General features: G+C 50.8%; 1 protein-coding gene across 1 annotated transcript in view; it reads right to left on the reverse strand.

Annotated features, from left to right (window-relative positions):
- MOV10L1 (Mov10 like RNA helicase 1) overlaps positions 1 to 13,882 on the reverse strand; it is a 58,810-nt gene that overhangs the window by 36,914 nt on the left and 8,014 nt on the right. The window contains exons 4-9 of the mRNA XM_061124283.1: positions 9,977 to 10,089; positions 9,330 to 9,517; positions 6,797 to 6,940; positions 6,286 to 6,530; positions 5,822 to 5,954; positions 1,609 to 1,803 (exon numbers count right to left, since the gene is read on the reverse strand). Coding sequence (XP_060980266.1) covers positions 1,609 to 1,803; positions 5,822 to 5,954; positions 6,286 to 6,530; positions 6,797 to 6,940; positions 9,330 to 9,517; positions 9,977 to 10,089 — 1,018 coding nt within the window. The remainder of the gene's footprint in view (positions 1 to 1,608; positions 1,804 to 5,821; positions 5,955 to 6,285; positions 6,531 to 6,796; positions 6,941 to 9,329; positions 9,518 to 9,976; positions 10,090 to 13,882) is intronic.

Raw genomic sequence — 13,882 nt, forward strand, 5'->3', positions numbered from 1 at the left:
CAGGGGATTAAATATGTGTGCTCCTGCTCTATTTTACTTCTTCAGTTAGGTCAACTTGTGATGAGAAAGCTGCTTGCAGCACCACTGAAGACAGCTGGAAGCTCTAGAAAGCTCCTGTAACTGGAGCCCAGCCCTGGGGACCCACCACTTGCGGACCATGTGACTTCTTGCTCCTGTGTTCAGCTTCCATCCCTAGAGCCACCCAACCTGACCACTGTTCACAGACCTAGTGACTGTTACTGCTTATTTATTACTCCTGACTGCTCAGAGCCAGAAACTGTACATTTAATCCTCATTAACTGGGACTTCCCAATGGTCTAGCAGTTAAGAATCCACGTTTCAATCCAAGGGACATGGGTTTGATCCCTGCCCTGAGAACTAAGATCTCACATGCTGTGGGACAACTAACCCCACGTGCTGCAACTATTGAGGCCAGCGCACCCCAGGGCCCACGTTCCGCAGCAAGAGAAGCCACTGCAATGTCAGCCCTCAGACATCCTGTGAGCCCTGCTCACAGCAACGAGAGAAAAGCCCACGTAGAGCAACCAAGCACTGGTGCACCAAGACAAAGACCCAGCTCGGTGGAAAGAAAGATCCTTACGATCACAGGCAGGGCGGGGGCGGGACTATCGCTTCACAGAGAGAGCAGGTCAGAGAGTCTGAGAGACTGGGCAGGGAAGATGCGGCTCCCCGTGCATGCTGGGAGTCGACGCGGCTCCCTGTGCATGCCGGGAGTCAACAGTGCTCCAACCCAAGGCCGACAACACACAACACTCCAACAGGTCTTCCTTCAGCCCACAGCTGAGCTGAAGTCCGCATCTTATCTTCAGTTATTCCCAGGTAGGGTGTAAGCAGAAATTCAGGGCTTCGCATTACAGAAAAGTAGCACCCATCATCCCAGGGACTTGGGGCAGCAGCTGAGGCCACATACCCAGAGGACGAAGTCATGAAAACCCTCCAGTCTATAGGTCATAATTTTTGGCACCAAACTTAAAAAAGCAAAATCTGCTTTTTAGAGCTTCTGGGGTTTGTTACTGCAGATGAGAAAAGGTAGACAAAAAGCACTTTCTCCAGACGATGACCTAATTAAAGTCTGGGTGGTCCCCAACCGCCAGCCACATGTAGATGGCAGGTTACAGGTTTTTTTTTCTTAATTTCACTTTTAAAAGGTGTCACATCTTCAAAAGGGCTTCAAGCAGCCAAGTGACCCTCAAGCTGCCCTTGATAAGTGACACTTGGGTGCTGTGGACAGCTCACAGAGGCTACGCCAGCCACGTCTCACTGACCCCTTCCTGAGGGGTGCCCATGTGGGACACGGGCTGTCTCTGAGGGTGAGCGGCTGTGCTGCTGGGAACATGAGAGGTGGCAGGAGCTGAGGGTGAGGGTTAAGCCCCGTCCTGCCCTGAGAGTCACCCCGAGACGAGCTGCAGTCGCAGGCTCCCCGCCTGGTCCTCACAGCGTGCCCCGAGCACAGTGATGTAAGAGGCTGGGCCACAGCTACACCCATTTAACTGGATGTCTGCATCCCTTCAACAACAGCAACCGTGTGTGTCCCTCCCATCGCGAGCCTGAGATCAGGGCTTGCTTTTTCATTTCTGCTCATGGTACCTTTTCTGTGTGGTCACGACGACTGTGGTTTTGGTAGAAGCTAACACCTGGGAACTTTTAGACTTCTTCCACGAAAAGGGTTCGCGGATGGCTATCAGTGACTCCTCCTCACTTACAACATTTACTTCAAGGTATCGCCCAATTATGAAATTGGAGAAGCAAAGCAGAAGGAGCTCCCTGCAGCGGCCAGAATTCCTGGAAAAACAAGACACAATTCAGTGTGTGTTATAAGTTAAGACAGGCAGATCTAACACAACCTCCCTTTTCACTCAGGGAAAGTCACAGAGGTAGCAAACCAGTCACCCTTAGCCTTTTAATAATTCTTTTACAGGAAAAAAGGGATGTTTTACAATAAGCAATCTAACATTTTCCCAAGATAAAGTCAGTTCAGTCGCTCAGTCATGTCTGACTCTGCGACCCCATGAACTGCAGCATGCCATGCCTTCCTGTCCATCACCAACTCCCGGAGTCCACCCAAACCCATGTCCACTGAGTCGGTGATGCCATCCAACCATCTCATCCTCAGCCGTCCCCTTCTCCTCCTGCCTTCAATCTTTCCCAACATCAGGGTCTTTTCAAATGAGTCAGCTCTTCACATCACGTGGCCAAAGTATTGGAGTTTCAGCTTCAACATCGGTCCTTCCAATGAACACCCAGGACTGATCTCCTTCAGGATGGACTGGCTGGATCTCCTTGCAGTCCAAGGGACTCTCAAGAGTCTTCTCCAACACCACAGCTCAAAAGCATCAATTCTTCTGCACTCAGCTTTCTTTATAGTCCAACTCTCACATCCATACATGACCACTGGAAAAACCATAGCATTGACTAGACGGACCTTTGTTGACAAAATAGTCTCGGCCTTTCAATATCCTGTCTAGGCTGGTCATAACTTTCCTTCCAAGGACTAAGCATCTTTTAATTTCACGACTGCAATCACCACCTGCAGTGACTTTGGAGCCCAGAAAAATAAAGTCAGCCACTGTTTCCACTGTTTCCCCATCTACTTGCCATGAAGTGATGGGACCGGATGCCATGATCTTCATTTTCTGAATGTTGAGCTTTAAGCCAACTTTTTCTCTCCCCTCTTTTACTTTCACCAAGAGGCTCTTTAGTTCTTCTTCACTTTCTGCCATAAGGGTGGTGTCATCTGTATATCTGAGGTTACTGATATTTCTCCCGGCAATCTTGATTCCAGCTTGTGCTTCTTCCAGCCCAGCGTTTCTCATGATGTACTCTGCATATAAGTTAAATAAGCAGACTGACAATATACAGCCTTGACATACTCCTTTTCCTATTTGGAACCAGTCTGTTGTTCATGTCCAATTCTAACTGTTGCTTCCTGACCTGCATACAGGTTTCTCAAGAGGCAGGTCAGGTGTTCTGGTATTCCCATCTCTTTTAAGAATTTTCCACAGTTTATTGTGATCCACACAGTCAAAGGCTTTGGCATAGTCAATAAAACAGAACTAGATGTTTTTCTGGAACTCTCTTGCTTTTTTGATGATCCACTGGAGGTTGGCAATTTGATCTCTGGTTCCTCTGTCTTTTCAAAATCCAGCTTGAACATCTGGAAGTTCACAATTCATGTATTGCTGAAGCCTGGCTTGGAGAATTTTGAGCATTACTTTGCTAGCATGTGAGTCGAGTGCAATTATGCGGTAGTTTTGAGCATTCTTTGGCATTGCCTTTCTTTGGGATTGGAATGAAAACTGACTTTTTCCAGTCCTGTGGCCACTGATGAGTTTTCCAAATTTGCTGGCATATTGAGGGCAGCACTTTCACAGCATCATCTTTCAGGATTTGAAATAGCTCAACTGGAATTCCATCACCTCCACTAGCTTTGTTTGTGGTGATTCTTCCTAAGGCCCACTTGACTTCACATTCCAGGATGTCTGGCTTTAGGTGAGTGATCACACCATCGAGATTATCTGGGTCATGAAGATCATTTTTGTACAGTTCTTCTGTGTATTCTTGCCACCTCTTCTTAATATCTTCTGCTTTTGTTAGGTCCCTACCATCTCTGTCCTTTATTGAGCCCATCTTTGCATGAAATGTTCCCTTGGTATCTCTAATTTTCTTGAAGAGATCTCTAGTCTTTCTCATTTGATTGTTTTCCTCTATTTCTTTGCATTGATCTCTGAGGAAGGCTTTCTTATCTCTCCTTGCTATTCTTTGGAACTCTGCATTCAAATGGGAATATCTTTCCTTTTCTCCTTTGCTTTTCAGTTCCCTTGTTTTCACAGCTATTTTCAAGGCCTCTTCAGACAGCCATTTTGCTTTTTTTGCATTTCTTTTTCTTGGGGATGGTCTTGATTCCTGTCTCCTGTACAATGTCATGAACCTCCGTCCATAGTTCATCAGGCACTTTGTCTATCAGATCTAGTCCCTTAAATCTATTTCTCACTTCCACTGTATAGTCAGTAGGGATTTGATTTAGGTCATACCTGAATGGTCTAGTGGTTTTCTCCACTTTCTTCAATTTCAGTCTGTATTTGGCAATAAGGAGTTCATGATCTGAGCCACAGTCAGCTCCTGGTCTTGTTTTTGTTGACTGTATAGAGCTTCTCCATCTTTGGCTGCAAAGAATATAATCAATCTGATTTTGGTGTCGACCATCTGGTGATGCCCATGTGTAGAGTCTTCTCTTGTGTTGTTGGAAGAGGGTGTTTGCATTCTCTTGGCAAAACTCTTATTAGCCTTTGCCCTGCTTCATTCTGTATCCAAGGCCAAATTTGCCTGTTACTCCAGGTGTTTCTTGATTTCCTACTTTTGCATTCCAGTCCCCTATGATGAAAAGGACACCTTTTTTGGGTGTTAGTTCCAGAAGGTCTTATAGGTCTTCATAGAACTGTTCAACTTCAGCTTCTTCAGCGTTACTGGTCGGGGCATAGACTTGGATTACCGTGATGTTGAATGGTTTGCCTTGGAAATGAACAGAGATCATTCTGTCATTTTTGAGATTGCATCCAAGTACTGCATTTCGGACTCTTTTGTTGACTATGATGGCTACTCCATTTCTTCTAAGGGATTCCTGCCCACAGTAGTAGATATAACCCATTCCAGTCCATCTTAGTTTGCTGATTCCTAGAATGTCAATGTTCACTCATGTTCACTCTTGGAGTGCGATGGCTGCGATGGCACAGAAGTGCGGCCAAGAGGAGCTACCCCACGTCCAAGGTAAGAGAAACCCAAGTAAGACAGTAGGTGCTGAGAGAGGGCATCAGAGGGCAGAGAGACTGAAACCACAGTCACAGAAAACTAGCCAATCTGATCACACAGATCACAGCCTTGTCTAATTCAGTGAAACTAAGCCATGCAGTGTGGGGCCACCCAAGACGGAGGGGTCATGGTGGACAGGTCTGACGGAATGTGATCTACTGGAGAAGGGAATGATGGCAAACCACTTCAGTATTCTTGCCTTGAGAACCCCATGAACAGTATAAGATAAAATCACAAACCTAAAATAGTATTGTCTGTGATTCTCAGACTTAAGAATAGGAAACACACACCCAGTGTCCCCAAGTCTGATCAGAGCCGTGCTACACAAGACGCCGTCTCCCTTTGCCTGCGGCCCGCCTCCCTCTGCTGCTCGAGGCTGGGCCACGTCACACAGCTACACAGGCACCAGCACTGACTGCTCACGTGAGGACTGCCCTCTGTGCACAGGGTCACCCTTGGCCTGAAGCGAGGTGCTGATCTAATCAGAGCTACCCTTGGACCAACGTAGAACCAGCCGGTGCAGATGAGATGAGACAGGGAAGAAGGGCTGCACCCAAGCTCCGAGCTGACAGGTTACTGGGAGTCAAAGCCCAGGGCTCCGGACACAGGGACGGAGGCAGAAGAGGGGAAGGGCCCGCAAGGGCTCAGGAGCCACCGTCTGGTCAGCTTGCGCGGGGGGCAGGGGTGGGGCAGGAAGGGCTCAGGGCACGCTGAAGGCAGGCTCGAGGAGCAGCAGCAGGAGGCTGGGGCACTGGCTCCCAGGACTGAGGGGGCTCATGTCCTCTGCCAGGCTAAGCCCCTTGGCGGGCACGCCTACTCTCCCCCTGGACTGGACCAGTTTTCTCCAGTGCTTTTCCTTGTGATTCTGTCCCACCAAAATAACCACCGATCTTTTTCACAACATCCAACCCAGAAGGACCACACGTGAAACAGAACAAGACACATGCGCACACATCCCTAAGGTCAACTCCTTCCACACCCTCCAGCCACGTACTTTGCATCACATGTGATCACGATCCGAGTTTCTCCCCCTGGAGGGATGAGCCCATCAGGTTCGGACTCTGTCACCTGCTTCTGTGATGTGTTCTTCTCCTTTAGTCCATTTTCTCCTTTACAGGCACAATCACCTGGGAGATGAAATTTAAATCCAAAATCAGACCAAAGGCGAGCTGTTCTGACAGCGGTGGTGTTGATGGAAGGGTCTAGCACACACACTGACCAGCAGGCAAAGGCGCACAGGCAGCCTCTCCCCAGTTTAGAATCGTTCAGAGGAAGTGGCTTGTCTGAAGCACACTGGGCGTCTCCAGCCGTCAGCCCCGAGCTACCACAGTAGGGTGCAGAGCCAGCGCCAGCAGTGTAGCCACAGCCCCCACCAGCCCAGACCCGGGAGCAGCTGCACCAGCCCCTGGGCCAAAGGTGCTGGTGCGGCTGACCCGACGGCATCAGTGAGACGGCTACCTGGAGAGACTTCTCTGCTGTTCACTGAACTGCTCTCCAGGGGCTGCCCGGCTGTGCTTCCCCCGCAGCTGTCTAGTGAGTTAATATTTCCATCTGCAAAATCCTTCTCCTTCTGAGGAAGACAAACAGGAGACACTTCGGGGCACAGTTGGGTCTTATCCAGCATTTGAAATCGGAACTGTTGAGCTTTATCCCAGCCACCCAGCTTGCAGCTGACTAAGTTTTGAGGAACGTCTCCTTTATTCCTGGAAAAGGAAAATTAGCTGTGAACAGAGACAGAATTTTTAAAGTAAAACACTATTACCATAAAACAGAATTCAATCTAACAAGAGAATGACAATTGAAAATACTTCTAATTGAGTGTAAGTGAAAAGGCTACTTCAGGGCGGAAAATCTAGAAAGACAGACATAAAACGAAAAACAAACAGGCAAAGTAAAGTTCACTCTACAGAAACTCTTCAATCACAGCTTAAAACCCAACTGTGTAATTCTATTTAAGTGGCAAACTTACTCTATCCAGATCACCATATTTTTGCTTTCTCCTTCTTTCAGAGTTCCAAAATCTGTCATCCTTGTGACTTCAATGTCACCTTTGTTTTTGAGCAAAAGGGCTCCACAGGCCTCTTCAGCAGTCCCCGTGGCGGGAGAGAAGTCCCTGGAGAAAGCACCACAGGACGCTGTCAGGTCAGCAGGCAGGGGTGTGTGGAGGCCCCGCCCCACCGGGTGGCACCAACCGCAGGGGACAGGGCATGGAGCCAAGCCCCAGAGGAGACGTGGAAGGACACCCTGAGGACTTCTAGGCAGGACAGCAGGTCACCCTCATGAAGAAACCACAAGCCTGCTGACTCCAGAGGAGAGGGGGACCAGCAGTGATACTGAGGGTCTGAGAGCAGGCTGCCTCCACCAGAGTGGCCCAGGGACCCAAGCCCGCTGCACCCAGAGGGAAGGGCGTTCAGTGCTCCTCCTCAGACCCTCCCCTCGGCTGGAGGGAGGCACTTGGCTTGTTAGGGACCCATTTCATTGGGGAAAAGAGTCTGGCTTCAGAGTATCTGAAACTAAAGGAGAATTTTAATCTTTAGAAAATGGGCAGACGCCGCCCTCCCCTGAGGAGGGACCGTTCGTCCCCTCTGTGCTGACACGGCTGTGAGCTGCAGGTGCTGCGTCCACCACTTACCCGCAGCTCCTTCCCATCCCTGACCCACCCCATGCCACTCACAAATGGGCTCCTTCACACCTGCCCCTGTCCACACACCAGCAACATCCTCGACCTCAGCCTGCCCACCCCCTCAGACCCATTTCAGTCACACATCCCATCCCGTCTTCCTCGCCTTGGCCACACAGCCAGCCCTGCCGAGCCTCCCCCAGCCCAGCGTGCTGTGGCAGTGGCCATCTGTCCTACAGCCAGCCCACCACCCAGGGGCTGAGAACTGGCTAACGGGCTCAACCCACCCAGAGCCTGGGGGGCGGGCCTGGACAGCACCACAGGCTGGGCCTGGAGGAGCACGGGCCCTGCTGCACACACAGCACTGCTGCTGGCCTTTGGACCCTCGAGTGGGTGGGGGACAGTGGGTCTGAGGGCGGGGCGGCACCCTCGACTTGGGGCTAAAGCCGGAAGGCGGGACCAGCTCAGGAGGAGACAGGGTCAGGGCAGTGGCACAGGCCACAGTGCTCGGGGAGCACCTGCTGGGCCGCAGGCTCCCTGCGAGGACAGCCGCTCCAGCCGCAGGGGGACATGCCTGTCATCACGCGCCCGGGACCAGGTCCCCTCCCTGGATGGAGCAGAGGCCACTGCAGCCGGGGCCCAAAAGAGGCTCACCTGAAGCTTGCCACCCACAGCCAGGGAGCCCCTGCCCATGCCCCCACCCACTCCATTCAGCAGACCTGAGTCCTCTGGAGACAGAGGGCAGCAGGGCAGGGCAAGGGAAGTGAGCAGAGAGGCAGACAGGTGGAGCAGTAGGGATCCAGAGTCCTGCTGATGGACACACTGGCCCTGAGGGTGTGCTGGCAGCTCTTTCTCCCGGATGGTCATCTGGGCCAGTCCCGGCCACCCTCCCACGGTCCGCCCATGCCCACAGCCAATAGGAACCCAGTTAACTGCGGCATAAAGAGGACGGTCATGGAATCATGTGTCTCAATGACCTGGGGTCTCCTGAGAGCGGCAGGAGGTTCTGAGCAACCATGACACCCATGTGGGCAGGGCCCTGGCTTCTGCTCCAGGCAGCTGGCGGCCAGCACGATCACGTGGCAGGGTGGTCCTCACACCCCTGGGCCCATCAGACAGGCTGAAGCCAGAACTCCTCAGCCTCTCTGCTGGTAGGGGTGAGGGCAATGTGTCTCACACACTTCACTGCTCCGCAGATGGGCCAAGTCATTCTCCAAAAGGGGAGCAAGCCCCGTGGGGCAGGAGCACGTGCCCACAGGCGGTCTGGACGCGGCAGGGCCGCCTGCATGTCCCCTGCTCTGCCCACACCTTATCTGCAGCACACCTTCCTGGCCAGGCTGGTAGCCCACTTCTCCTGAGACAGGCTCCCCGACTTGAGGCTCACAGACCCTCCTCCCACATGTGACCTGCTCCTGTGGGACCACAGGACAAATAGGACTGCTTAGGAAACCGTGTATGAGTGCCCTAACTGAGCGCTGGGGAGAAAGAGCAGAGGCAGGCAGGACGCAGGGCAGGGCTGCTGCTCACACCCGAGCTCGGGAATGCCTGGAGTGCTCACAAACACGCGTCAGAGGTGGAAGGTCACTGGGACACAGAGAGAAGAACACGGATACAGCAAATTCAGTAACTCTAAAAATTTGCCATGTGTAACATGTTCTGCAAAACACCAGTGTGTGAAAGAGTACAACTCACAAAACCCATGAAAACATGAAGATCATCAACATGAGATCAGGCTCAAGGGGCCATTTTTCATTCAGCCTTCAGTCAAACACGAAGACCCCTCAGCACCCAGGAGGTCTCCCTCCAACCCCGCTGGCTCAGGGGATCTTGTTTTGTTGAACCAACCCTCAGACGCACCCTGGGCCCGCTCCCGCCTCCTCACCACCTCTGCACTGGAGTCATGCACAGTGCCCTCCACACGTAGCAGGACTGGCTGCTCTCCACCACCACCGCACTGACCACATCGTGCCTGCGGGGCGTGTAGCCTTCCGGAAGTTTCAGGGAGTCCAAGGTGAAGAAGATGCAATCATCGAGCACCCCATTCCTCCCACAAAGGCTGGACACGCAGACCTGCAAGCAGAACACTAGGGCTGGCAGCACGTGCACAGTGAGGCAGAGACCAGCGCCCGGAGGGTGGGGCTGCTGTGGCCAGCGAGGCGCGGGCCTGGTTGCTGGTGAGAAGCAACGCCCTAGACGGCGCAGGCCAGGCAGAAGCCCGGAGCCGAGGCTTCGGGAGCAGCCCAGGGCAGGTTCCACCTCCACTCGCGAGCGCAATTCCCTCCTCTGCTCCAGCCCTGACTCCCCAGACCACAGCTCTGCGAGGAGCACAGGCAGAGCCCACACCCGCTCTCTGTGTCCCACCATCAGACACTTTACACTGAGTACCCCCGTGACCTAGAATTTAAGTACGCCTGCATGCAGGCCGGCCTCCGGTCATCTTGCTAAGAAGTCAGGGTCTTCTCTGACTCTCACTTAACCTGACCTCCCGCTGCACCCAGGACCCATGGATACTCGAGGCCTGGTACCTACCCGGTCCACGCGCTTGTACCTCAGCGGCTTCACTGAGATGGCCTCGCTGCTCCATGTGCCTGGCCGGATCCAGTACTCAGCCTCCACCCAGTCTCCCTTGCAGGGCTGGAAACCTCCAAGGCAGGGAAACCAGGCAAGTTACTTGGTGACATTGAAACATTAAAGTGTACAAGAAAAAAAAAAAGTGTACAAGAGACTCTGAAGTTACCTTTCAGAGCATGGTTGTTACATATGTATATAAGGTATATATTATGTATGCTAATTATATACAACTATATATGTTGTGTTCATATGTGATCATATGTAATACACAATTATATGCTATATAATACACAGGCATATATATTATGTTATACATATATAGCAATTATACACATATGCACATATAGCACACATCTAACACGTGACCAAGCACCGTGGTTGACAACCGCACTGAGGTGAGCTCCAGGAGGCGTGGGTGTTCATGGCGCTCCTCTGCAGGCTCCAGCAGACACTGGGAGCGCGCGCCCACCCTCCTCGTCAGGGACACGTGGGTGCGTGGCGACGCAGGGAGGTGCACTCGCGCCCGAGGCCTGGGCAGCCGCGACCGCCCCAGCTCAGGCAGGGGAGCCCTCGGAGCCCCCTCAGCGTGCCTGGGAACTGGCGGGGCAGGCAGAGACGGGAACCACAGGAGCACGGACGTGAGGCAGCCGCTGAACTGCCGTGGTTCATGGTGGGGCTATACCTGCTGATAACCTTTTGGTTCTTTTGTAATAAACATTTTTATTGAGCTGAGAAGACAACAGTGCCTAATAAAATACTGAGCTGTTTCTCAAGAAAGCTGATGATAAGCAGAGAGCAGCCCAAACACCTACAGACACTGCTTCTCAGCACAGGGGCCACCCAGCATGGCACGGCAGCACAAACCCACGGGAGACACAGCTCCTGGGCGCCAGCTTCCAGGTTGGTGAGTTTTTTAGGAGGATGAGGCCCAGAAGCACAAGTTAACACACCACTGAGAAATCTTTACTTGTTGGTTTGTAAGCCATGCCTTAATTTATCAAATAATTGATAATTTTGCTAATTTTTAATTCTGTATCTTCCAACATACACGAGAAGTGAAGCAATAGCTATTACTGTTAGCTGTATAAAAGTTATTTTAAAGAGAAAAACAGTGAGGCAAGTAAAAAACTAGTTCATTTTTTCCCCCATCAGAATCATGGAGTCAATGTAAAGATTTTTGGAAGACTGTTCTATTGAAGGAGATATATCTGACGTTATTGTGAAAGCGACTGTAATTCAGTTTAAAAACCCAACACTGGAGAAAAGATTATTTGCTTTTACCATGATAACACACGTAAGTGCAAGTTTTGATGGAACTGTAACAGAAACTACGTCCCTGTGCACCGAGACACCCGTGGGGCAACAAGTACAGGAACCACCATGCGCCCGCAGGCCCAGGGCTTCCCCAACGCTGTGCCGGGCGGTGAGTGGACGGACAGGCTGCAGCCATGGAGACTGACGGAGGCACGGAGGCAACTCAGCCTCAGAGCCCCGTGGCAAAGCCAGTGTTAAAACAAACAGATCGTGGGGCCTGGTGGCCTGGTCCTCTTGGCTGCCCCGCAGCCTGAATTTTAAAAATGGTTGAACCTTTGAAGAAGTGCTTTGTAAATCAACCCTTCAGTGGTGCTCCTTCCACTTTTTTCAGGTGAGGGCTCTAAATTTTGGTTACACTTTGTTCAAAATCAGTTGGCAATTTTTAATTAAAGTACTCAGTAAATGTGGAAGCAACAAATCTTCAGCTTTACGGAATTCCTAGATGGTCCAGTGGTTAGGACTCGGTGCTCTCACTGGTGAGGGCGGGGTTCACTCTGGTTGTGGAACAAGAGTCCACAAGCTGTGCGGCACGGCAGGGTGGGGCTGAGCGGGAGATGGAACAAAAGAAAAAAAACTTCAGTTCTGAGACTTTTGTGAACTGCAGTTACTGGGAATACAGCCTGTAAACACGACATGGTGACACTCACTCCCATAAAAGCACCGAGAACCTGAAGCAGCGAGGCCCCATGTGTTGATTCAGCGCAGAGCTGAGCACCTGGCCATGACGCCCACCACCTGTGTGAGGAGCCGTTCAATCAAGCCCTCACTTTTAGCTGGATACACTGATATTCAGCAGTGAATAAGTTAAAACCATTAAGGCCTACAACAAGTCTACAGCTTCCAAATTTGGTGTAAGATTAAAAAAAATCACAGAGATGACTTATTTGATAGATTTCAGTTCATGAAAATATTTGAATACCTTTGTACTTACAGAGGTAAAAACCAATACTTGTGAAACATCTGGGCTAAAAAAGTTGGATATTTCAGTAGGAAAAAACCCAGACTTGTTCATAAACTCACATTCAGCAGAATCTGCTTTGAGCTTACTAGTATTTCCTTAATTAAAAGGTGGCTCAGTGGTAAAGAATTCACCTGCAATGCAGATGAGGGTTCAATCCCTGATCTGGGAAGATCCCCAGCAGAAGGGAATGGCAACCCACTCCAGCATTCTAGTCTGGGAAATCGCATGGACAGAGGAGCCTAGTGGGCTACACTCCAAGGGGGTCACAAAGAGTTTAACATGACTTAGCGACTGAGCATACAAAAGCCTACAGGGAGAGCCCATCAAAGGTGCCTACAATTTCAAGTTCATCGACCATAAAATGCAGCTTTGAGGAAGACTCCAGGCCACTGTATGAAAAAATGAAGCTAAGATAACACTGGAAAATGTACATTCCTCAGAACAATACCAGTGACATGGTATTAGGGCTGCTAAGAAATGAAAAGATGTTAAGACACACAAAGAATATAATGGCTACACAGTCAAGATTAAATTGTTTTACTATTCTTTAATGTACCCAGGTATTGTTTTTCTTTTTTTTTAGAAGGAATTTTAGCATTGCAAATAGTTTTTGAATATCAGTAAAGGCCCACCAATATAATAAAATAAATGTGCTAATTGATATATATATATACACACACACATTTTAAAATGATTTAATCTTAACCAATTTGAATGTCCGTTTCACTTCTCCACTGTGTACCAGCTTGGCCACTCACTTGCCTGGTGCCCTGGTTATGGTCACAGGAGAGGAGCGAAGCCACGGGCAGGCCACAGGGTGGGGGTGCTGAGCCCAATCTCACTCCCCACATCCTCAACCTGCTGGTGCTCCCCCCAGGTTAATCCCAACCAGAAGGCAGAGGGCAAGGCTGTGGTCCATATAGGGGAGGCCTAGGGTCAGAGAAGGGGGAGATCTGGGTAAAGGGGTCCAGCCTTGAGGTGGGTCGTAGGTCAGAGGTCTGGGATAAGCCCCAGGAAGAAGGAACCAGGTGCTGGGTCGAGGCTTTCAGAGCAACACTCTGAGGACCTCAGGGATGCTGGGAGATGAAAACTGGTCCCTGGACTGGACACATCAATCACTCAAGGGTCATCCAGACAGGGGGCACGGCCCCTCGACTACACAGCCCAGCAGAGTGTCCAGCTCACGGGCCTCCCCCCACCAAGCTCCTCTAAGTCCTGCCTGAGGATAAAGCATGTATAGAGCTGTTTCTCCTCAGGAGGGACAGCAAGGGCTCACTCATCTGGGTCTCCTCCTGCCTTGCTCCCTACCCACCACTGGAGACGGCAGGCACACAATAAATAGTTGTTCAACAAATTATGCTGACGAATTATTTCTTTAAGCATAAAAACAGAATCTTAGATCAGCTAATGTGTGTGTGCTCAGTCCTTCAGTTGAGTCTGACTCTGCCAACTCCATGAACTGTAGCCTGCCAGGCTCCTCTGTCCATGGGATTTTCCAGGCTAGAATATTAGAGTGGGTTGCCATTTTCTCCTCCAGGGGATCTTCCCAACCCAGGGATCAAACCCAGGTCTCTTGTGTCTCCTATATT

The sequence above is a fragment of the Dama dama genome, chromosome 22 (assembly GCF_033118175.1).
Source record: "Dama dama isolate Ldn47 chromosome 22, ASM3311817v1, whole genome shotgun sequence".
Taxonomy (NCBI): Eukaryota; Metazoa; Chordata; class Mammalia; order Artiodactyla; family Cervidae; genus Dama; species Dama dama.